Raw genomic sequence first — 26,675 nt, 5'->3', positions numbered from 1 at the left:
ACTTTGGATGTTCCATTTTCAAAGGAGTACCAAATGATTAACGTTAGTTAGTAGAATGCAAGTAGCTTAGGGAAGTCACTCCGCAACCAAAAAAAGAAAAAAAAAAGTAGCTTATCAAAGTGATGTGGCAGAAGCCTGAAGAAAGCACACATAATGCTCTTTTTAATGGATAGAAACTAAACTGTTAATTTTCGATAGTGAACCTCAAATCTACGAGAGGTTCTTTGAGTTCACAAGATAATAAATTGGAATTTACTGAGAAGGAAATTGAAAAAATGTCTGTATTTATTGATAATAATCTAATTTGTCTTTGGAGACTATAAAACATATAAATACCAAGAAAGTAAAACCCTAGTACGATTAGGAAACGTTTGAAACTCTAATTCACACTAATTATGAGATTAAGTGGCAAAGTACTGAATTTAACCAAAAATGGTAAAATTGAGTTAAATGCAAAATCATAAACTACTGATCTTAAGAGTCGTCCCAAAACAAGTGAGATTTTATTCTGACTTTTGAGAAAAAAGTTTTTAAGGAAACAAAAATGACTAAAAACAGCAAAATCACAGTTTTCGGGGGTTAAACAGAACAGATGATTTAAATTGCAAATTACACCCCTAAAGTTTGGAGGTGTTTGGATTTTATACCCTAAAGTTTTAGAATTTGGATTTTATCCCTAAAGTTTGGGAATGTTTGGATTTTATACCCTGATATTTCAAAATTTGGATTTTACCCTCTAAAGTTTAGCGGTGTTTGGATTTTACACCCCCAAAATTTGAAACTTTAAGATATAAAATCTAAACACCCTTAAACTTAGGGGTATAAAATCTAAACACCTCTAAAATTTAAGTAGTAAAATCCAAATTCTGAAATGTTAGGGTATAAAACTCAAATACTCCCAAACTTTAGGGAGTAAAATCCAAATTTTGATACTCTGAGTGTAAAATCCAAACACCTCAAACTTTAGAGATGTAATTTGCAATTTACCCTTTTATTAATGGTCTTGCTTTTTTATTTATTTATTTACCAATTTATAAATTCTAACCCAAGCCCCACCCCAAACCCACCAAATGGTCTTACCTCTGGCATAATAATTAGACTTTGGTTATTTCTTCAAACTTGGGCAAGTGTCTTCACCCTCTTAAATCCGCCTAAAGAAAAAAGAATAACGATTTATTGAGTTATTTGGCAGTGTAAATACAAGTTTATGGTTAGTTTGGAAGTTTTTTTGGTTTTGTTTTTGTTCTTGTTTTTTTTTTTTTTTTTTTTTTTTTTTTGGGAGGGGGAATAGTGAGAGAGGGCTAATTAGATAGAGGGGGTTCTAAACGGACAAATAGTTTGATGTGCAATTCTCTAATATAAATATTTTTAATTTTAGATTTGTTACTAATATTGAGTAGTCTTTTATATATATATATAAATTTATTGTAGTTTTTTTTGTTCCAATTATTTATTTATTTATTTATTTTCTCTTTATCCATTAGGTTATATTCTATCCTTAAAGTTTAAGTATATAGTTATGTTTATGAGATATTTAATTTTCATTTTTTTTAATGTTTTATCTATAACACGTGTTCACATTATTTTTTGGAACCATTTGGACAAAAGTTATGACATAACATCTTGAATTGATCCGACCCATAAAAGGCTGCAAATGTTTAAAAGAAAATGACAACAATTTTAGTTGCCCCGATTCTAAACCTGTACCTGATCGGATTATATTCTAACTGGATTTGATTGCCAAAGTGTATTCTGAATTTCCGATCCTAACACCATGTTGGTACATTGACAGATTAAAGATGGAATCAAGGACAGCCTCAAGTGCAGCTGTAAGTGAAGTTCTTAATGTAAACAATTATTTGGTTTGGAAAGTTCAAGTGAGAACCTATTTAATTGCTCAAGATCTTTGGGACATTGTTAAAGCAACCGACGAATGTCCTAAACAAGAAGATGATGAAGCTGCTTTCAAGGCTTGGACCAAGAAGAATGCCCTGGCTTTACACGTGATCCAAATTTCATGCGAGCCACGCGTATGTTTTGTGATTCGACGGATTAGTTCGGCCAAAATTGCTTGGGATACTTTGAAAGCAATATGCAAAATCGACAAAAGGGATTATGATGGTATGTCTCTCTCTATACTGCACGTGCAAAATAGGCCTAAGGTCTACAAGATAGGATAATAAACTTAACCCCCCCCCCCCCCACAAAAAAAAAACCTATCCTAAAAGAAAGAAATAAAATGAAATACAAAATCATCTCGTTTTTCCTCCTCCACTATTTCTCGTCTGATTACAACCTTAATAATACACTAGCAGTATTAACAGAAGCAAAGCCAACGTTTGAACAACAGCAATGGCCTTATGTCGGAGGACATGTGATGGGTGCCAAATCCATGATTGAAGCATTCAAAAATGACCCATTTTGATATTGCCGCAGAAACACCCCATCCCCACAGCAATTTTATTTAGATTTAAATAATAATTAGTCGTGGTCTTATAGTATGCTTTTATGCTATAATTATAAAGTCAGCCTGTTTTTATGTCCCAAAAAAAAAGTGTTAGGTTTTTTTGTGGTCAAATCTAGTGCTATAGCACTGTTTTTTTTTTTTTGGTAGTGAATTTTGGCTAAATTACAAATTACGTACTCTAATTTTACCTAAAATTCAATTCAATTCAGTCTTAAATTTCACTTTTGTTTAATTCAATTATTTACTTTCAAGTTTATTCAATTCATATATTCCATTAAGTTATGTTTGATGCTCTATGTTAAGTGTAGTTTTGATTTAAAAAAAAAAAATCCAAAAAACTAATAATTAAAAAAAAAAAAAGAAGTAAAAAATATATTCCCTCGCCTTGAATTGTTGGTTTTCTATTATATTTTGAGATGTCCTAAAATGTAGTCATTTTTGAAAGGTAAACAAATATATTTCATATCTTACTCCTTATTTTATTTAAAAAGTCAATACTATTTTTTCTCTTGAGTTTAAATTAATGAGGGTAGTTTTGAAAACTTGAACATTTTTAATTAAAAGGCTACATATTAAATGGCGTTCCTTTAAAAAGTTGAATTTTCTAAACAATAGCAACAATTTGGGAAGGAGAGAATGTGTGAATAAATAAATATATATATATATATATATATATATATATATTATTCTCCATTCACATCTTGGGATCTCGAATAACAGAGAGAACTTATTGGTAAGAGTAAGAATGAGTAGAATGTGTGTACCTCTTTTGGGATTTTGTAGGTCTATATATATAGGCTTTCTTTAGTAGCCGTTGCTCTCCTTAAATGGTGAATTAAAGCCTACTTAGGTAACGTCTCAAGTCTTTACTTGGTATTCATGGGGGCTCTAACAGTCTCCTTGCTGATATGTAACCGCCGGGGCATTGAATGGTGGCTTTCATGGTGTCTTGTTTTCGTCCAAGTTGGCTCTTCCTGGATGAGGGTAATTATTTTGTCCATTAGTTGTCCCCCTATTCCGAGGTCGTCCTTACATGTAATGATGACCTTGAGAATATGAAAACTCTTTTTACTTGTTAGAGACTCTTGGTATTTTTGTTGTCTTCAAGAATAAGGCGGAGTGGCGGCGTCGTACGTGTTATGGCCACGTGGCACATTCTGATTGGTGGATATCAATGCTTTATTCAAGGGACCTTTGGGTTTCTCACCGTTTTACAGTTTTTCGAGCCCAACTTTTTAAACCGCTTTGGTTTTCTCTTTCTCCCTTACTTTTTCTCTCTCTTTGCGCCATTATTGCTTTGTTCCTTCCTTCTTCAAGTTTTTAGGTCTTCGTCACCTTTTTCATTTCTGGGACTGTTCTTTTGAGGTACGGTTTCTTTTCCCTTGTTTTTATTCTTTGTAGTGAAAATTGCTTGTCTTTCCTTTTTCGTTTTGGGATAGGAATTTCATCCATTTTTCCTTTTTTTTTTTTCATGGTTGAGAGCTTTGAGGTTAGCTGGCTTTGTCCTTCTATTTAATTTTTCTTTGTTCGCTTAGGGCCGTCCTTAGGTTCTTTCCGTACTTATTGCCTCTCAATTGAAGGGTTTGTGTCTGGGGGCAACGGCTTAGGTTTAGTGTTCACCGATTTGCTCCCTTTACTATGTCAGTCTGTTAATTGGTTTGAGGAGTTGGTTGGTGATCGAGGGGTCATGTCTGAGGTGAGATCTAGTGAATTGGAGACTGGGTTGTCCACCAGTGATGACCCTGTTTAGGTGGAGGTAGATACCGCTGCTTTTGGTAGGAGGGAGGTCAGGCCTTTCCATGCCCTTAGTGAGTAATGCGCTCTGGATGTTGAAACTCTTTTTAGGTTCAGGGATAGGTTTTAGTTTCCCTAGGGGGTTAGGATTCGTCTTCCTCATGAAGGGGAAAGAGCTTGCCACTTCTCACATAGGGAGGTGTGCTTTTATGAGGCAACTTTTCAGTGTGGCCTTAGGTTTCCCATCCACCCTTTTATCATGAAGCTTTTGAACCATTTTAACATCGCTCCTAGGCAACTTATGCTGAACTCGTGGAGGATAGTGGTCAGCTGTATGGAGATTTGGATGATCGTCACTGAGGGGGATATGATCAGGCTGGACAAATTCATTCACTTATATTGTCTAAAGGAGTTAAAGGAGTACAGGTATTATGAACTCGTGCCTTGGCTCAGGAAGGCTTGGATCGTTACTAATCTTCCCTCGTCTTTCCAGTATTGGAAGTCACGATTCTTTTTCGTGTCTAGAGACGGATGGGAGACTCTTTCTGATGATTTTTGGGCCGAAGTCCCTAGGTTGCTTCGTCTTTGGAAGGCCCCGAGTCTAGGTGCGTTGTCTTTCTGATTATTCTTTTGCTAGTTCCTTCCTTTTCTTCTTTTTCCTTGGTTTGTTACTAACCTTTTATTTGTTGTGTCTATGCAATTAAGAAGCGTCCAAAGCTTAAGAGCAGATACAAAGCGCGTGTCAACGCTAACACCAAATACATAAAGACGATTGACAACTTTGACGACTGGGTTAACCCGAGAACATTGGCTCATCACTACCTTGGTCCAAAGCCTTCCTCTTTTGTTCTACGCGCCATTGAAATTGAAGAAAATAGTAAGTCATATTTTTGGCTCGTCCATCCTGCTTTTTCTCGTCTAGGAAGAACGAGCCCCTCTCGAGTCTTGGGAAGAAGGTGGTGCGGGTGGTCAAGAAGGGAACTCCAATCACCCCTGTTACCTCCATCCCTGAGACTACGAGGGCCGCTTCTCCTACTACTTCGGTGGAGGAGATCACTCCTCATCCGAAGAGGCAACGGGTCACAGAAAAAGGCAAGGAGAAAGTGGGTTCTCGGTCGTCTAGTGTTTGGGATGACACTGGCCTGGCTTTGACGAGGGCGCAGGACGCCTTTACTGCCAAGGATCTAAAGTTGCTTTCGGGCATGCCTTCCAACGAGATCATGAGTCGCCACATTCACAAGTTGATTTAGGTGTTGTACTTATACCCCTCATTATCCTTATTTTATATATACACATTTTATTGAGAGTACACTGTTTGAAGGTTCAGTGTCTCATATAACTTTTTTCTTTTAAGGTGTTGGGGGAGACAATTCACATCACATTCAAGTATTTGGGTCACGATGCGAAGGCAGCATCGGCGGGGTCCAAAGTGGAGGCTTTGAAAGCTGAAAATGCCAAACTGAGGAGGGATCTGATCTCTACTATGGATGAAGACAATATCGCCAAAGAGAAGGCTAATGTTCTAGCTGATGAATTAAATGTTGAGAAGTAGCTGACCATGGAGAAGGACGAGCAACTTCAGGTTGTAACTCAGAAAGTTAAAACCGTGGCTGCCAATGCTGTTGAGGCCTTTCAACAGACTGAGGAGTACAACACTGTGCTCTTCAGTTGGTATTACAAGGGCTTCGAACTCCTTTGGCGGTACTTTGTCAAACACCTTTCTGGAGTAGATTTGGAGAATTTAGACTTCAAGGCGGTTGATAGAGAGATGGAGATGGATGAAGCTTCCCGAGTTATTGTTGTGGTTCCCGAAGAGAGCGCACAGGAGGAGTTGGTCGTGGATTTGAGGGTACTCCTGTAGCTCCTGCAACTGGTGGTGACAAAGCTGCTACTTAGCCATGTGCAAGTTTATCAAGTTGCCTTCCTCTTTTATTTATTTATTTTTTGGGTGCCCAGTGTGTCTTTTAGGCTTTATATTCTATTTTCAAGACAATCTGTTTGCCCAGTATGTTTTTGGGCTTTAAACGTTGATCATGGGCCAACCTTTTTACATATTTATGCTATAGTTTGTTTTCCCTTACCTTTGGCGGTTACTCTATCTCTCTTTTATTCTTCCCTAGTTGTCGTTTCGACGTTCTTGGTGATCCACGTGTGATTTGTGCCTTCGCAGGGATTTTCGCTTAATTTCATTTATGATATGCTTTCATCGAGGGATTTTATCACTTAACTTCTATTTAGGAGATCCATTTGAACAAATGTTATCCCTTGGCTTCCTTAGTGATTTACATTCGTCTAGGGAATCTTATCACTTAACTATTTTTCCTTTGTGACTTACATCCTTTTAAGGAATTTCGTCACTTGACTTCGTCAGTGATTTACATCCATTTAAGAAATTTTATCACTTAACCTTATTTTTTTAGGTGATTTACATCCTTTTAAGGAATTTTATCACTTGGCTTCGTCAGTGATTTACATCCGTCTAAGGAATTTTATCACTTAGCATTTTTTTGGTGATTTACATCCATTTAAGGAATTTTATCACCTGGCTTCATCAGTGATTTACATCCGTCTAAGGAATTTTATCACCTGGCTTCGTCAGTGATTTACATCCATTCATGTACTTCTGAGCTTTCAACAGCATTTCTACCATCGTCTTCGGAGGGCTTTTCGCGAGAGCAACCACGAACTCTCTGGATTTTAATCTGGTTTTGAAGGTGGTTAATTGCACTTTGTCGTCTGCTTTGTCAATCTCTAGGATTTCTCTTGTAAAGCGTTTCACGTACGACCTTAGGGTCTCCTTTTCTCCTTGCTTGATGGTGAGTAGATGGCCCACATGCCTTTTTGAGTGTTGTCCACCGACAAAATGGCGTACAAAATAATTGTTTAGTTGTTCGAAGTTGTCAATGGATGATGTCGCTAGCTTAATAAACCACACTCATGCTGTTCCCTTGAGAGTGGTAGGGAAGGAGTGGCACAGTACCTCGTCTGGGGGCTGTTGCAGGCTCAAAGTCGTTTTGAAGGTGGTGATGTGATCTAGCGGATCTTTCAGACCATCGAACGACTCGAGCTGTGGAAGAAGAAACTTCGAGGGCATGGGGCACTCCAAAACCTTCACTATGAAGGGCGAATCTGTCCTTCTAACCATTCCATCCAAGCTTTGATTCGTTTTCTCCCTTATTGCACTTCTCAACTCGCCCATCTCTCTCCTCATTTCCCTAAAGAGGTCTGAATTTGCTTCTTTAGGGGTATTTAGTCGTTGGTGATTGTTCCTTCTGTGGCTATCTTCATTGTCATTCCAGTTAGTCCCAGAACGATTCTCCTCTTGCTGTATTTGCAACCTCATCTCCCGGTTCTATCTTGTAAGCTCCTCTATGTTGGCTGTGAGTGTTTGGATTTGTAGGGCTAGTGCTGCAGAATATTTTGGCGTGCTGGACTCCATTTGAGCTTTAGGATTGAATGGAACTGCACTTTTGGACCGAAGTACGAAATTTTCGTTTCAGACCGCACCAAACTAATGATGCCAAAATCGTCAGTTGAATTGGTTCGTCTAGATGGATTAGCACGGGCTCGTCCTCATTCCTATTGGGTTAAGAATAAAGTCCTCTCTGATTGGTCACTAGTGTGGTGCTAGCCACAAAGTCTCCGATGACAAAGTCAATGAATGGATCTCGAATAATAGAGAGAACTTATTGGTCAAAGTAAGAATGAGTAGAATGCGTGTACCTCTTTTGGGATTTTGTAGGTTTGTATATATAGGCTTTCTTTAGTAGCCGTTGCTCTCCTTAAATGGTGAATGAAAGCCTGCTTAGGTAACGTCTCAAGTCTTTACTTGGTCTTTATGAGGGCTCTAACGATCTCCTTGCTGATATGTAACCACCGAGGCATTGAATGGTGGCTTTCATGGTGTCCTGTCTTTGTCCAGGTTGGCTCTTCCTGGACGAGGGTAATTACTCTGTCCATCAATTACCATGAGAGAAGTCATCTAAGTGCATACTAGGTGAAAAAGCTTGATCGAGTTCTACACATGGCTGGATGTATTATCTCTCCCTTCACCACACGCCTAGTCTCCCTTCGTAATCCAAGGGTGGGTAGATTCAATTTTTTACTAACTTAATAGTCTTTCTCTTGGACTTTGGACTTTGTTTATTGTGTATGCTTTAAAAATGTAGATGTATCCATTGTCTTCTTTAGGTCAATGTTAAGTTTCGGGGTTGACTCAAAAACAAACATGGTGTTACAATGCCTTCATGCATTAATCATTGTGCTCAATGAATCCAAGGGTTGTAAGATTCTTCCATCTACAGAACCTATCTTTTTTTGGCAGTCAATACCATGAGAAAAGATCTACGCTAGGTGTTGTAATTGTCGTCCATGAAAAGTTGAGTGACAAAGAATAGTGCCTAGATTATCCCCAATATGCAAATAGTAAGGGTTTGAAGCATATTCTCCAGTTGAAGCTTCGGTTGGAGAAGGTATTGGAGCAGATGTTGAAGAAGCTGCCATTGAAGGCAATCAATCTGACAATCAAGATTGAATCGAAGAAAAGTAAAGAATTTTGAGGAATGAACAAGATAGAATTAGGAGATCCACAATGAACCAATTTGCTATGCTCATTCAATCAAAAAAGAAGAAAGACAGACTAGGAAACCAAGGAAAATGGGCTGATTTAGCTCTCATATCATGTTAAATTTGTGATTGGAGATCAAGAATGTGATAATTTTCTCTGATTTATCATTGATAACTCAATCTTTGCTCATACATACAAGAAGCAGAGAATACAAAGCTAGAAAAATTAGAAAAACTAAAACTCTGACTAATTAACAACTAATAACTAACACAACAGAAAGGTCCACCAACTCTAGGTACCAATGACAATATAACACGTGTACTTTCACTATGATTTGGATAAATACATATCTAAGCTACCTGTAAGTTTCACTATTGTGATGTCTAAGTTGCAGGTCGTATATAATAGAATCATTTGCTACAAATTTCTTCATCAGATTTGATCAATGAATTTCACTTTTGTCCTTCATCCAAAAAAATGTAATTATGTTCTGTTTTCCCCATTAGTTAAAATTTCCCCTCATCTATCCAACTTTATTTTGATCTCCAAGATCTGCTCTCAATTATTGTAATTTTATTTTATTTAAATGGCTGGTATTGGTAGAGTAGTAATGAGCTTCCTTTCAATCCATTTTGTAATTGTTCTTTCATATAGATCTTCCCAATTACAGGTTAAATATAATCAAGTTAAGAAAATGCCATAAAGTCCCTCGCTGCTACTAATTTTTTTTAAGGATTTTAATCTTTTGCTGTTAAATTATTTTATAATAGATCTCATACAATATTTAGAGGGCGTTTGGATTCAACTTATCCGGGCTGCGTTTCAGCTTTTTTTTTTTTTTTTTTTTTTTCAGCCGTAGTTGTTGACTAATTCCTCATGAACAGTGCATCCGTGCACTGTTTATGGACCCACAAATTTCACTTTTCAGCAACTTTTTCATTAAAAATGAGTTCCAAAGCACTATTTACACATTTAAAAATTATTTTGCTACAGTGTTTTCAATTTTCAGTTTTCAGCAATAAGTTCTATTCAAACGGACCCTTACTCTCTATACACACCGGACATCACTTTGAAAATGAGTAAATTCTAATGACTTTCTCTCTAATTTGGAATAAGACACTCACTTTCTTTATAATACAAACTATTTACACTAACCTCATCCAAATGGCTGAAAGAAGGCTCTAAAAAAACTTAAAATTTGCATTTTACCCTTCACTTAAATTGCGATTCACACTCCTCTAATAGGAACCTTGGAGTTTTTTTTAAAATTTTTTTTTTTTTTAAATTTCCCAAAGATTTTTAATGTATTTTTTTAGTCATTCAAGAGATGAGTGTAATAACAAAAAGACTCAGGGAAGTCACTGCAAATTTCCCTTTTGGAAAAATGTGCATACATGATATCCACACTTAGTAAAAAATTGTCTGGAATGCAAGGTGTTCGTCGGAATACGAGAAAATCATTGCCCTTCTCAAATATGAGAAGGTTTTTTTTTTTTCTTAAGGAAAATGAAGAGAAGCTAATATCAGGTAAACACGTAAAGCAAGAATGGTTGAAATGTAATATACCCATTACCCCACCACGGTATTTTGGATATCTAAAAAAGTTTGATAGAATCTTCACTGAGTCACAATTTTATATGTGAGAATGATGTATTAAATTGTTGCTTGTGTTTCAGTTCCAAAGGAAGAAAGTTATGTGGCTTGGAGCGATCGGATGAAAACAATTTTAATGCGTCACGATCTTTGGAACATTGTTGAAACAACCACCGAACCTACTACACCTGCTTGGAGCAAAAAGAATGCTATGGCTTTATATATGATCAGGGAATCCTGCGGGTTGAGCAGATTTTCTTTGATAGAGAAGATTAAAGATGCTAAAAGTGCTTGGGATGCCTTTGCAAAGATGAGCGAGTCTGATACTGGCCCAGTGATTGCAGACCCAGACTCAGGTAGCTATCTCTCTCCTGAAAATACACATGCTCTAACATTCTAAAATAATAGCTTAAAGTTTGCAAATCGATGATAAACATTAATTAAAATAATAACACTGAAGTGGTTGCTGTTATTTCTTCACTGTATTTGATGTCAATTTGCACATTTGGTCACTGATAGGGTCAATTTGCAAAGAGAGAGAGAGAGAGATGGGTGGCGGTTCGAATTATTGGGTTATTAAGAATTTAGGCGGTGCTGGTTGGGGTGAGGATGGATGCTTGAGATACCTGCAAGGTATGGATGATGAGGAAGGTCTATGTATGTCTAAATGCAAAATAACTGTGAATTATGAGTTTGATTTCTTTAATATGTCACTAGCTCCCTACTTTCTTGATCAATAAGGAGAGTGCAGCAAAGAAATGCCTTTTAAGTTCTGCTTGTACAAATCAGAGCATTCTCATCCCGGGTTCCATATTTTATCTATTTTGGCTCATACTGTTCACTAAAACTGTAAAACATAGCCCCCACATCCCAAGATCTAAAAACGCATTCCCATTGTAGCAGCATTTATTTATTTGGCAAAAATCCAAAATTGTTCTTCTAACTTTTAGTTTTTGTCATTTTAGTCCTCTTATTTTCAGTTTTGTTATTTCAGTTCTTTAAATTTCAATTTTTGTCAATGTAGCCTTCTGTTAGAACTCAGTTACCTTTTCTCGTTAAGTGACCAAAACGACGTCGTTCTGGTTCTTAAAAAAAAAAAAAAATTCGTAATCAAAATTTTTTTAAAAAGCTGTAAAAAAAGAAAAAAGAAAAGAAGAAAACAATTTAAGAAATCAAAACCAAACCGAGGAATGACGATGGAAATCAGAAATCGGTTAAAATGCTAATTGCAAGCTGGCAAGAACAGAATCCCATTTCAGTTCCAAACCAATATGATAATCCTCCCAGGAGGTAGAGCCAATCATGAAGTCAATAAGGCCTTCCACTTCTCCTAATAGTGTCATAAGCAAAGCCACCATTGATGGGGCAATTAGTGAGTTAAGACATGCAATTAGCAAACTTTGTATGTCAGAAGTCCTAGAGGAGTCTGAAATGGCTGTCATCCAAATTAAGCGGTTTTGGCATGAAGCATATATGGATGTGGATATCAAAACTATGCTTTCAGGAAATACAGTTATCAATGGGTTTATGGAGATCCTTTTCAATTCAGTTGATCCCCAGGTGTTGAAAGCTACAATTTTTCTACTCTCTGAGATGGGGTCCAAAGCCAAAGATGTGATTCAGACCGATTTCTGATTTTCATCGTCATTCGTATATTTTGATTTTGATTTCTAACATTTTTTTATTTAACAGCTTTAAAAAATTTTCTTTTAATTACGAAAATTATTAAAAAAAGAGAGCCACTTAACGAAAAAAGGTAACTGAATTCTAATGGAAGACTACATTGACAAAAATTGAAACTTAAAAGGACTGAAATGACAAAAGCTAAAAGTTAGAGGGACAGTTTTAGATTTTTGCCTATTTATTTTCTTCACTTATTTTATTCACCCTCTCTCTCTCTCTGAAAAACCCAAACTTCCTCCCTCTCTCTCCTATCACCAAGTCTTTGTAGATGAGGTGATGTCAAAGCTTGGCGGTTGTCTATGGATTGCATAATGGTCCATTTGAGAGTTTTGGGTTAATGGGTTGCGTTTTGGGTTTTGTTGGTGGTCGATCTGAGAGTTTTGGCTTTGGTTGCAGTGCTGTCATAGGTAGTTGGTGCTGCAATTGGTGGGTTTGGTTTTGGGTTTTCATGGTTGGGTTTGGCCACAGTCGGTGGTGGTTGTCGCTGGGTGTATTATTGGCTGGGTTAGGGTCGTTTGGCCACTTCTTGTGGTGTTGATTGTTGGTGTTGTGTGGGTTTAGTATTATTTTAATGGAGTAAGAGGTAAAAAAAAAAAAAAATTGAGAGGTAGGATTTATTGTTAAGTAGGAATGTAAAATAAATAAAATGGTTTCATGAATTTGTGATTTTGTAGCCATGAAACTTGAGGGGCTCATTTATACCAATGCTTCGAGCTAATCTAGTTGGAAAGCACTAGTTAGTTTTGTATTAAATATAATTGTTTCAAGTATTTCAAATGTGTTCTTCAGGGAAAATCTAGGGATCTTGTTTGTTTATATTTTTGTTGACCGTGTAGTAAACAGGAGTAATAACTTAGAGGACAAAAATAATAAAAATAAAATTTATAAAACCAAAATGACAATTAAGCAAACTTAAAATGTATAATTTATAATTTTACCTTATAAAAAATAAAAATCCTAAAAGCTTTTGTATGCATTATTAGCTTGCAAGGGGACCGAAAAAAGAGAAGTGAAATATGAGAACCTCTCACTCTCAGTTTCTCACTTCTTCAATCACTGAAAAAAAAAAAAAAAAAAGATGCAAAACGTTTTTTGGTTTGATCCAAATTGCATCACAGAGGAGAAGGTTAAGAAAAAATCTCCATCACAGAGGGAAATGTTAAGCATTTTACATTTAAATAAATTGAGGAAAAAGTTAACGGATGTCTTAAAAATATTAGTTTAGAAATTATTTTTAATAAATTTTTATGAATTTTTTTTTACAATTTTTTATACCTTTTTTTATTATTATAAAAGCAGTATTAAAACTTTCTTAATATAGTCTATTAATAAATATTTTAAGAGCACCCATTAACTATGCTCATACATTAAATCCAAGAAAAAAAATACTATATACATTAATGCAAATTTATGGATACATGCTACAAACTCTGTCTTATTTTTTATGTTTTACTTTATGTTCACAAATTATAATAATAAAAAATAAATAAAAATGAGAAATTCCTATCTCACTTTTTGTGTTTTACTTGTAACTATATCTTCTCTAATCGCACTGTATTTATATTCTGGTTGAATTCAGGCACAACTTCTGTGCAAATAATTTTATTCGTTTAGTCAATGCTGAAATCTAAATATATAGAATAATCATCTAGTAATTGCTATTAGATACTCCAAATCTTTTGATTTCTATAGTGAAAGTACGAAAAACTTGGCAGGGATGAAGAACAATGAGAACAGTGGCTTCAGTCAGTATCTTTCTTTTGAAAAACATATCCGCGAAGGTAATTGGGATGTTGCTAATGGGTTCATTAACTCCCATCCGGAGGCAATGAGTGCAAGAATTACAATTAAGGGAAGTGCGGCTCTACACGTTGCTATCTTTGCTGGACGTACGAGTATTGTGGAGGAGTTGGTAAATATAATGTTGGAAGAAAACTTAAAAATAAAAGATACAGGAGATTATACTGTTTTAGGTTGTTGTGCTCTTGTTGGAAACATTCAGATGGCAAAATGTATAATTGGAAAGTGTCGGTCCTTACTTAGTATTGGAAATAGAAGCGAAGACCTCATTCCAGTCGTAGTGGCTCTTACGTATAACTCCAATGGAATAGAAATTGCTCGCTACCTCTATTCTGAAACTCCTATAGAACATCTGAAGGGCATCAACGGTGCTACGTTTATTACCCGGGCTATTTTTTCCAAAGCTCTTGGTAAGAACTTAAGAACTATATATTCATAATCATTCTATGATTTGAAACACTCGCCATGATTCCCTTTCAATTAATTGCTTCTGTTTGCAACTCAATAGATATGGCTATGGATTTACTCCAACATTACCCCAAGTTGGCTATCGCTCGGGATTGCCATGGGCAGTCTCCTGTGGAAATATTGGCTGGCATGTCTTTTGCATATCGGAGTGAAAGTCGATTCATATTTTGGCAACGATGGATCTACGACAGTGAGTATCACCCTCTTTTCTGAATCATTCCTTTAAATTACTTGCTATTTTGCTCACACCTTGGAGAGTTATGAACGTTGGTTTAATATATAGTTATTTTAAATTTTTTTTTTTTCCAAATACATTTATACTTTTACCCAATTAATTTTTAAAACAAAATAAGCTAATCTATGGAAATCAATTTACTTTGTTGTTCACGTAATGTTGCATAAAGTTGTGAATTGATTCATATCGGGGTAAATATATATATGTCTTCATTTATCTTTATACAAATCCAAATCTTTTGTGTCTTACTTTCTTTATTCCACTTCATACTTCATTAATAAAAAGTAAAAATTTGTCACATGTCTACCTATTTAATTAAATTTTAATTTTATGCAATTCTTAATTTAGTTTTCTAAAAGAAATTAAAAAACATAACAACTTCACCACCTACGTCACCAACCCTAGTCACTCACAACCATTAGGTCCACACTACCCACACCAAGCTAGTCAATCCCGCTGTCTTCCACTAAACCACCGTCACCGTACCACCCAAAAAAAAAAAAAAAAAAAACTCAACCACAAAAAATAGATCCAATCTAGAAAGAGATTAGACTCATAGAGTCATGTATAGATAGCTACGAATTTCCAACAACAAAAAAAAATAATAATAATTAGAAGAAGAAGAAAATACCATTTTGGTCTTTACATTTTAGGATTGCGGTCAATTTAGTCTTTATATTTTGGTAGTAGTTAATTTGGTCATTCTTATTTTCAACTTTCAATCAATTTAGTCCCTACCGTTAACTACTAACGGAAAATGTTACGGGGCAAATAATGTGCATTGTTGGCACAGTTCAGGCCTACAAGGCTTATAAAATGATGTTTAATTTTTTGATGAACATAAAAAAAAAATTGCCACATCAACATTTATATGAAATTATTACAATTTTTTAAAGAAAAATAATAATAAATGAAATGAATTAAAAAATCTGTAAGAATCGCACTTCTTTTCTTGGCAACCAAACACAATACAAATTTGTATTAAAAAAAAAATCTCAATATAGCCGTTTTGCAGTGGATTTATTTTTCATTGAAATGGTTGCATTTGATTTTTATTTAAGTAAAACAGTTACCAAAACTTAAATCACATTGGCCACAAATCAAGTAAATATCCAAACCAGAAATAGCCGCCCCCCCCCCCCCCCCCCCCCCCCCCCCCCAAAAAAAAAAAAAACTGCTACTCTGTGCTATATATATTCATGAGTAAAAACAAAGTTCAACGAAAATTCCCACTAGTTAGGGCCGAATTTTTTTTAGTTTCATTTTCTCACGGTTTGAAAACTAATTTTGGACTATTTGCAATTATAGCCAATTAGCTTAATTGAACTTTTTATTTATAAATTCTTAGAGTTGGTTAACTTAATCAAATTTTTATTTATGAATACTAGAACACTAGCATCGAAATGCCAAAAAATATCTATTTTACACCCTAAAAACCTACTTTATTTATTTTCCTATCTTATTTTACAACTAACACAACATCTCAGTTTTTATTATTATCACAACTTATTAAAATAATATAAACTACAATATAAACAATTCTCTCTCTTTCCTCATCAAACCCACACGTCTGTCTCTCTCAAGCAAACCCAGTAGCAACCACCAAATCTAGCAAACCCACCACCAGCAGCAACCAACCAACCACTCCTACCCAATCCCAACTGGCTGACCCAAAATTGAAACCCACTGCCTTCAAATCACTACCCATAGCTACCTGAACCCCCTCCAAAAGTCCAAATCGCTGCCATTACCATCAATCTGGCCAAGAACCAATCCAAACCAACACCTTCGAATCCACTGCCCCAACCAATCCAAACCATCCAAACAGCCACCAAAACAACACCTAAAATAGCCACCAAACCAACATCCAAAGCCACCCAAACAACCCGCAAACACTGACCATCAAACCTAAGACCCACAACACATTCAAACTAAAGCCTTAAACATTGATTCAACAAAACCATGCCCATGACGGCAAAACCAAGACCCACGGGCCACGGCTCACAACCCCTGACGGCAAAGCCCAGCGCACGACCCATGACGAAAAAAACCCAGCCCACCAACGACCCATTGCCCCAAAATCAAACATCAAATCCACGACCCACCACCGCCGCACCATTCACCCACCCACCAGCTAACCACGGACCCAAACCACAGCACCGCCAATCTACATGGACCCAAACTTGGCCACCTCCACGGACCCAAACCGTGCTTAGCCACCACCAATCTACACCAGTTTGAGTGAGAGGGCAAGGTCTAAGAGAGGGAGAAAGGGAAAACGGTGGTGGCTGAAGAGAGAGAGAGAGAGGGATGAGATAGAAAATCAAGAGAGAGAAGAGATTTTTATTTATTTGGAGAGAGAATGTGAGAATAAAATATTATTATTTCTTTTACCTCCAAAGCTATAGTAGGTTCTATATTTAAGAGCATTCGTAGCAGATGTTGTAAAAAAAATGTCATTTTACCACACCAAAAGTCTACTTTATTATTTTACCACATCATTTTACAACATCCCATTTATCAGATGTTTTATCATTCAATTCTATACATTAAAATAATATTTACTACACATTATAATAATATATTATCTCATCTCTGTCATCACCATCAACAATAACGGTATATCCACCATTGCTGCAACAACGGCCACCAACAGCAACAACATCGACCAGCTACCACCGGCACAAACCCATATCCACCAACGTCACCTTAAAAAAAAAAAAAACACAACCAGAGAGATCAACACAACCACAAATCTCAAACCCATCGGCACCATCCTAAATCTCAAATCCACAACACCATCCCAAAATCAACCGACCACCACTCAAATTAGCTAACCACGACTCAAATTAACCAAACACAACCCACTATAACCATCCAACAACACAAAACCACCAAACACAACCCACACCAACCACCCTAAAAAACACCACCACAACCACCACAAGAGAAAGAAGAGAGATCCGGCAGTGTGCGAGATGGTGGAGGGGAAGATCGGAGAGACCTAGATGACTTGGATGGCAAGATGGTGGCGAGCGAGATTAGAGAGACCTGGATGGCGAGATAGCAACAAAGGCGAGATCGAGATCGAGATCGGCGAGATCGAGACCGGCAGGGAAGATTTTTGGGTTTGATTTGAGGTGCAAAGAGAGAGAAAGACGTTTGAGGTTGAGGGAGGAGCTGGGAATCTAATCTGAAGAGGAAAGAACACCAATTGGGAGAGAGACAGATTGTGAGAAGAGAGAAAAAAATCAATTAAAGAAGTGAGAGGAGAGAGAAAAGTCGAATAAGAAAAAATAAACGCGTTTTGCCATTCTTGTCCGTACCGTGACAGATTGCAACTCTACTGTTCAATGTTGCAAAAATTTGACACAGTTAACACATCTGCTAATGCTCCGTTTTTGTGTTTGGTGTGCCAAATGTGCCAAATATTTGGCATTTGGCACATTTAACACATCTGCTGCGGATGCTCTAAGAACCATTGTGCAAAGCTTACAAATTATTTTAGAAATGCATACCTAGATGGAGCTGGTGTTTTGGCTTGTTGGTGGGCAAAATAGCAATTGGGGGTGTTTACACCCTCAATGCTAATGCTCTTAGAGCATTCTTATCAGATGTTTCACCAAAAAAAAAATATACAATTTTGACACACCAAACACGTACTTTATCATTTTACCACATCATTTTACAGTATCCCATTTATCAGATGTTTTACCCTTCAATTCTATACATTCAAATAATATATACTACACATTAAATAATATATTATCTCAAATCCCAGCCAATATACAATCACCCAACTCAGTGCGAGTTGCCACTAACCAACCAATAACCATCGCTACAACCACCACCAATAGCAAATCAACCGCCACAAACTACACCCACAATCACCGAATCCTCTAATAAATTCCAAATCCAAAAATCTCAACAAAAGAGAAAAATAAAATAAAATAACTCAACCAACCAAAAAAATAGAGAATAAAACGCTGACCCAAACTCAACCAATGATCGGTGACGGCTGTGGAGATCGGCGGCGAGGACTAGTGAGATCAGCGGCAAGGACTAGAGAGATTAGCGGCGAGGACTAGCGAGATCACGGCGAGGACTAGCGAGATCGACAGCGACACTGGTGAGACCAAAGGAGTAATCGGCGGTAAGTTCAGAGGAGAGATTGGACTTTAGGGGACGAGTACGAAGGACAGTGGCAGAGCTTGATTGGATGCTGGCGTGGTTTTGGTTCTTGATTTAGAGAGGCGTGTGTTGGGTCCCGGTTAGACCGAGACGTAGAGAGTAGAGGAGTGGTGGTGGTTTGTGGGTGTCACGATGGAGCTTGGATGATGCTCTGATTCCGTTGAAACCGAGGTCTAGGAAGAAGGCAAGGTAGGCTTAGATTGGGTTTGGGTTTGAGGCATTTGAGGGATGAACCACCGATTGGAAGGATTGATGGAGAAGATGAGAGGCTGAGAGAGTGAATCAGAGGTTGGGAGGATTGATGGAGAGGAAGAGAGGATGAAAGAGTGAATTTGCTTGGCATGGTGAGAGAAGAGAGAAAGCTGAACAAAATAATAATAAAAATATATAACACATATGTCCGTACTATGCTATAGATAGAAGCGTATTGTAGCATATCTCAAAAATTTTACACATTTAACACACCTCATGATGTTTTGTTTTTGGTGTTTGGTGTGCCAAATGCCAAATATTTGGCATTTGGCACACCTGATGAGAGTGCTCTTAGAGTGGGATTGCTTGATCCTCTATTGAACTTCAAGTTTTATCATATTTTTAAAAATTATATAGACAAGTTGTAAATTGTGCAATGCACGAAAAAGCTAAGAAACATATATATATATATTATGATAAATAATAAGCATTAACAAATAAAATTTCAAAGAAAATGTGTATAACAAAATTTCATGAGATTTAATTAGTTTGTCTAAAGTTCAATTAACGTAATTTTGTCATCTTTGTTTCTTTTTCTTTTTACTTAAGATTCATCGCCACTACTGCTGCAAGGTATATGCATTTCACCAGCTCATGCCACCAGCCAAATTCCTATAAGCCTCCAAAAATCAGAGACGGAAAAAAGCGGTCAAGCAGGAAATATCAGATCAGGTAAATTGTTGTCAATATATATATATATATATATATATATATATATATATATATATATATATATTCCATAGGATTTTTGGTCTGTCACAATGAAAATAATATTACGGAAAACTTTAATTTTTCTCCCCTAATATATAATAATAGCCTTATTTTTTATTAAAAACAAAAAATATTTTGAGGTGGGCTATAAATCCTAGGTCATATCTAAAGTAATGATCTCCGTTACTTCCCTTATTGGCATTTCCCTTTTGTTACTCCTACTAATGTTATTTTTTACTTTCCTCTATCATTTTTTGTTCCTTCAACTTGGAATAACCCACTCCTTACTAGTTTTTAACTTGCTCTCTTTTGAATATGATCAAACATTCCTAAGCAACTATCTCTCATCTTTTCATCAATAGGGGTCACTTCTATTTTTAACTGGATTTCCTTGTTTTAATCTTTTTGTTTATTCCCACTTATCCATCTTAAAATTCTCACTTCCCCCACTCTCATTTTATGGATACGTTGCTTCTTAACTTCCAAGCAATTGATACCATAAAGCACAGCTCATCATATAGAAATCTAATAAACTTTTCACTTCAACTTAAAGACATTCTATGATCAGACAATACTCTTGATACACTTCTCCAATTCATCCACACTGGTTTTATCCTATGATTGACATCCTCCTCAATCTCTCTATCTTTGTGAATAATTAATCATAATGAAAGTTCTCGCTCTTTAGTATCTATTAGGGTCATATTTTTTATGTGTTGGCATATCCTTTGACAAAATACACTTTACTTGTAATTGGGTAGTTCTAAGTGGTTTCTAGAATATCATGAAGTATGTCTTAGGACTTTATCAAGTGATATTATTGAAGACATGAAGACTGCAACAATAAACAAGTTTAAAAAAAAAAGAAGCTTAAAATGTGAACCTCAACATTAGCTTGATACAAGCTATCTATTGAGAATTAATGAACAACCTCGATATAAGCATGACACCTCTCTAGGGTTTAGTGAACGAAACCCTAGCTTGTAACCAAGTGTTATATCTCTTCGAAGTGTATTAAAGTGATGAACTTTGCATTCAACAACAAAAATCAGTTACTGGGAGTTAGTCATGTATCGGGATCAATTCAAAGGAAGCAGTTTCTACAAGATCAAGTCCAGTTGGGGATTGGTGTAAAGGTTCAACTGTAGATTTGTATTTTGGAATAGTCCAAGATAGTGCTAAAATTCTTTATGCTTTTTTCTGCTTGATTCTTGATTAGTGGATTCGATGACCTAAAAATAACCTGGTAGGGTTTTTGCCTTTTGATAGGTTTTTCCCATTAGTTAACAAATCACCGTATTAAATTTATTTTTCCACTACATATTAGGTTTGTTTGGTGATTTAATCATGCCTCCATGATTTGCAAGAAATTTGACTTAATTAATCAACTTGGGTAATTGAATTAATTAATTGAGTCAATCTATAACCCAACAGTATCTCTTAATCATCAAGTCTTACTACCCCTTTTTCTCCGTTTCTACTTTATTAAAGTTACCTTCCATGTACTCCATTTTAGTTTTATTTAAACGATATGTGGATGAAAGTTATTTTCAACCCATAACTACCCACAAAGTAAAGGAGGAGGTGTTTATTTGTAGGAATTAACTTCTCCATCTTCCTTGCAATGTGACAAATGTCTTCTTGTTTGTAATCTTCTTGACAAGAGTCTTGCAAATAATATTTGTTACCAAGACACACATGCGATGGTTAATAAACTTCCACATGTTATGGCTACCAAGTACCTTTCTCACTCTTTCTAGCACTACATGTGGCTTTATGCCAACAGATAATTATAGATTAAATTAATAACCATATCTTGGTCTTAAAATTAGCTAAATAATATAAACATTATCCTTCAAGAACATTCCAAACTCCTTGCGCAATTTCTTGTTCCATTGCTAGAGACAATTATAGTAACTAGAGTTTTAAATGACTCTTTGTGTATTTAAATATCACTTAAATAATATTTATTTATTAAACATTAATTTAGTTAATGTTAAGCTTTATAATTTTTTATTTAAAATCTAATGAAGATAATTTTTGATTGATCGACACGGGGTGCTAAACCTTCTTCATCCAATCATCGGCCTTACACCTAAAACCGATCCTAAGAGGATGACTGACCCCATGGGTCATCAGGTTAGGTCAGATGATGATCCAACCCCCAATCCCAACGACCCATCACCTTAGGGTTTCTCATAAAACTTGCGTGGGGTCCACTTATATATCCCTACATGGAAATGACTTGCACATCATGACTAAAGATCCTACCGCACAATCAGATCTCCTATATATGGGAAGGTGATCCCTAATATTATGGGATCCTTCTCCCTATAAGAAAATTCTCCCCATATCAAGGGGTTTGAGTTAGCTCCCCGCTACCATATAAACCACAAACCCTAACCTTTTTGAGGTACGTGAATTCTCCCTAACTCTTGCATTCTTGATTTCTTGGAGATTCTTCCATCATTGACTTAACCTTTAGAGGGTTTTTAATTGGCATCCTACCGGTGCTCTCTGTTTGGTTCTTCTCTTTTGTTCTTCAGGTACACCTATCAGCACGTGTGAAGGATCAATTCACTGATGATTTTTGTGCATCATCAGTTGGCGCCGTTTGTGGGAAAACAGTGATAAGCTGTATCGCCGATTCAAAGACAGAGTTGTGTGGTCCTAACACGATTAATGTCCACCACCAACCAAGAGACCAGGAACCCGCCTAGTGTGTTGGCAAGGTAGGTGCAAAGCCTTGTTGCAGCGGTTGAACAGCTCACCCAAAGGAACCACGTGTTGAAACGATAGTTGGAGCAGAGGAATTATTAGGAGTCAAATGATCAGAATAATGGGCAGGATAGGGACGAACGCAACAATAGTCGTCCTCCGACTAATGATCACCAAGAGAGGGATGAACAAGAGAGGGATAACCAAGAGGAAAGCAATGTCATTAGTAGACGAGACCAGCATGATACTAGTCGTCCCTTTGAGCTGGAAGTTAGCGCGTTGCACATGGCGCAAGAGATGCAGACAATGAAAAAGAAGATGGATATGATGATGAATGCCCTAAACGATTGGGTGTCTTCTAGTTTGGACGAACTAGTCCATCATACCAACTCCCACTTCACCACACCGGTCACATCCTTCCCCCTTCTAACCAAGTTCAGGATGCCATAAGTGGAAACATATGACGGATCGAAGGACCCCCTCGACCACCTAGAGTCGTTCAAAAATCTCATACACCTACAAGGGGTCTTGGATGAGTAATGTGCAGAGCCTTCCCCACCACACTCAAAGGACCAGCCCGAGTATGGTTCAGTAAGATAGCCCCTAATTTTGTCTCAACTTTCAAGGAACTAAGTTGGCTCTTTGTCACACATTTCATTGGGATTAGGGGTTAGTGATACAAGACGTTTTCAGCAAGCCTTTTGAACATCAAACAATGGGATGACGAGAGCCTGAGGTCGTACGTCACTCGGTTCAACAAGGAGGCACTACTAATCGACGAAGCCCTCGATAAAGTCCTAGTCACAGCCTTTACCAATGGACTCCGATTTAGAAAGTTCTTATTCTCTGTTTACAAAAACGATTCGAAGTCCATGGATGACATGCTATACCAAGCCACGACGTACATGAATGCCGAGGATGTCGTGATCGCTAAAGGGGATGAGCTGAAAAAGCGAGAGAAGCGTGACGATCCCTATCTGGTTAGTGGAAGAAAGGCGGCCCAAACGAGCAATAAGAGGGATGAACGAAGGTCAAGGCCCCCACTAGGACGAATCTCCAACTTCATTCCACTTAACACTTTGCTTGATCAAGTCCTAATGCAAATTAGGGATGACCTTGCCTTGACGTGGCTCGATAAGTTAAAGGACGACCCAAACAAAAGGCCGAGGAATAAGTACTGTTGCTTCCATCGGGACTGTGGGCATGACACCTCCAATTGCTATGACCTAAAGCAATATATAAAGGCCCCATTAAGCAAGGAAAATTGCAATGGTAGGGTGAGAAAGGGTAGGAGATAACCCACCAAGGGACCAAGGGCCAAACCGAAGAGTCGAAGAACGACCCAGCCCCCTGTTGTAGAAATAAGAGTGATCGTTAGGGGAAGCACGATGGTCGGATCCTCAAGGAAGGCCAGAAAGACCTACCTATGAATGGTGAAAAATGTCTAGCTCATCGGTCGTCTGCCCAAGTTCACTCAAATGGATGACCCAGTGATCAGCTTCACCGAGGAAGATGCTTGACGACTCCATCACCCCTATGACGATGCTTTGGTGATTAATCTGACCATAGCAAACTTCAATACCCGATGGGTCTTGGTACACAATGGAAGCTCAGCAGCCATTTTCTACTATCCAACCTTTCAATGAATGAGGATCAGTATAGAATGACTCATGCCGTCAGACGTCCCTTTGGTGGGCTTCAGAGGAACAAAGGTCATGCCTGTTAGATTCGTCACATTGCCGGTCACCATCAGCACCTATCCCCAATAGATTACCAAGGATATTACCTTCTTGGTAGTGGATTGCTTGTCGGCCTATGATGCCATCATCGGACAACCAATGCTCAACACGTGGAGGGTAGCCACATCCACATATCACTTACTACTGAAGTTCCCTACGGAGTGTGGAGTAGGAGAGGCTCGCAAAGTTCAAATGGCAGCCCGAGAATGCTACATGGCCATGCTAGAGATGGACAAATAGATGACTACCATGAACATTGAAGAACGATGAGTGAATGTAGAAACAATAGAGGAATTGGAAACCATCTCCCTAGATGAAGAGCACCTAGATAAGATCACTTGCATCGACACGCAAGCCAGGCCTTTAGTTCGAAACGGGATGATGCTTTTCCTAAAGGACAACATGGATATCTTTGCCTGGAGCCATGAGGATATGCCCGGGATTGACCCAAAGATCATGGTCCATTAGCTCAACATATCCCTATCCTTTCCACCCGTCCAACAAAGAAAGAGGGTTTTCGCACAGGAAAAGGACAAGGCCATAGCTGAAAAAGTTTTTAGCTGAAAATGTTCATAAGCTGCTGAAAGCTAGCTTCATTAGAGAAGTCTACTATCCTAAATGATTGACCAACATGGTAATAGTTAAGAAGACAAATGGGAAGTGGAGGATGTGTGTGGACTTCACTGACCTAAACAAAGCCTATCCAAAGGACAGTTACCCCCTCCCATGGATCGACCTCCTTGTAGGCTTAATGGCTGGACACCAATTGTTAAGCTTTAGGGATGCTTTCTTTGGTTACAATCAGATCAAGCTTGAGGAGTCTCTAATCAAGAGAAGACGTCGTTCGTCACAAGCCAAGTCCTTTTCTGCTATAAGGTCATGCCATTCGGATTGAAGAATGCGGGGGTGATGTACCAAAGGCTCGTAAATAAGATGTTTGCCCAACAGATCGGATGAAAAGTCGAGGTATACGTGGATGACATGTTACTGAAAAGAAAGGAAGAGGAACACCACCTGAAAGATCTTAGGGAGATGTTCGAAACTCTTCGCCTTTAGGTATGAAGCTCAATCCCAGCAAATGTGTGTTCGAGGTGTCATCGGGGAAGTTCCTTGACTTTATGGTATCCCAACGGGGTGTTGAAGCCAAACTTGATAAATCCAAGAAATCCTAAAGCTGAGCCCCTCGAAGAACGTCAAAGAGGTACAGAACCTAAACGAAAGGGTCGTGGCAGGCAACAGATTCGTCTCGCAGTCAATGAACAAATGCTTGCCATTCATTAAAATCCTGAAGAAAGCATTTGAATGGACTAACGAGTGTCAAAGGGCATTCAAGGAATTAAAGGCATACTTGGCATCTCCACCGCACCTAAGTCCAACCAAACCCGTTGAAGGGCTTTCCCTCTACTTGGTCGTATCCCTCACAACCGTCAATTTAGCTCTGATCCGAGAGAAAGATCGCATGCAATTGCCCATGTACTACCCCAGCCAAGCACTTAGGAAAAGTTAGTCTTCGCTTTGATCATGGCAGCCTGCAAGCTCAGGCCATACTTCTAAACACACACCATAATGGTTCAGACGGACTAACTCCCCCGAAAAACAATGGATAATCTGGAGGCGGCTGGACGATTGGTCTTGTGGGCAATAAAGCTGAGTGAGTTCGACATACAGTACCGCTCAAGGATCGCAATCAAGGCCCAAGCCTTTGACTTCATCATAAAGTTTACAATGGGAGAAACCAACGATTGTGGGGCAACCCCTTGGAGGGTTCAAATGGATAGGTTAATTAACAAAGATGCTAAAGGGATCTAGGTGGTCCTTTAATCTCCCGAAGGGGACATCATAGAATGTGCCATTCGACTCTAGTTCCTAACGACCAACAATGAAGCCGAATATGAAGCCATTCTTGTAGGGATCGATTTGGCCAATGCAACTGGGGCTTCATCATTCGTCCTCCATAGAGACTCTTAGGTTGTCGTCAGACACATCAATGGGGATTATGAAGCCAAGGGGGAACGGATGAGTTAATTCTTTGCAGTAGAATTCATACAAGTCCCAAGGGAAGAAAATAAGCATGCTGATCAGTTAGCCAAAGCCATATCTTCAGAACACATGATGATCGGTCATCAGGTCTTATCCTTTACTCAGCAAATCCCTGCCATTGAGGAATTGGAGATACTGATGATACCAAAGGGCGTTGACTGGACAACTCCGATCATCTCCTACCTCAAGGATGGGACACTAACCAAAGATCACGACAAATCCCGACGATCAAAGGTTCGAGCATCACGATTTGTGCTGATAATGGATGTGTTATACAAGAGAGGTTTCTCCTATCCATACCTAAGGTGTTTGATCCTTGACAAAGCAGATTTCATCATGAGGGAAATCCATAAAGGCGTGTGTGGGAACCACTCAGGGGTGCGATCATTGGTCCATAAGCTAATACGAGCAGGGCACTCTTGGCCTACAATGCAGAAGGATGCCCAATCCTACCTGAAGGCATGTGACAAGTGCTAA

At 37.8% G+C, this 26,675-nt stretch overlaps 1 protein-coding gene across 1 annotated transcript; it reads left to right on the top strand.

Moving 5' to 3' along the window:
• The first annotated feature begins 1,799 nt into the window (after positions 1-1,799).
• LOC142616512 (uncharacterized) lies at positions 1,800-26,675 on the top strand. The gene is made up of 7 exons (XM_075789350.1): positions 1,800-2,121; positions 10,445-10,717; positions 13,760-14,254; positions 14,353-14,502; positions 19,564-19,662; positions 23,113-23,399; positions 26,286-26,675. The coding sequence occupies exons 1-7, from the start codon at positions 1,800-1,802 to the stop codon at positions 26,673-26,675; spliced, it is 2,016 nt and encodes a 671-aa protein (XP_075645465.1).

Source organism: Castanea sativa, chromosome 11 (assembly GCF_040712315.1).
Source record: "Castanea sativa cultivar Marrone di Chiusa Pesio chromosome 11, ASM4071231v1".
NCBI lineage: Eukaryota > Viridiplantae > Streptophyta > Magnoliopsida > Fagales > Fagaceae > Castanea > Castanea sativa.
This window is presented reverse-complemented; position numbering and strand designations above follow the sequence as displayed.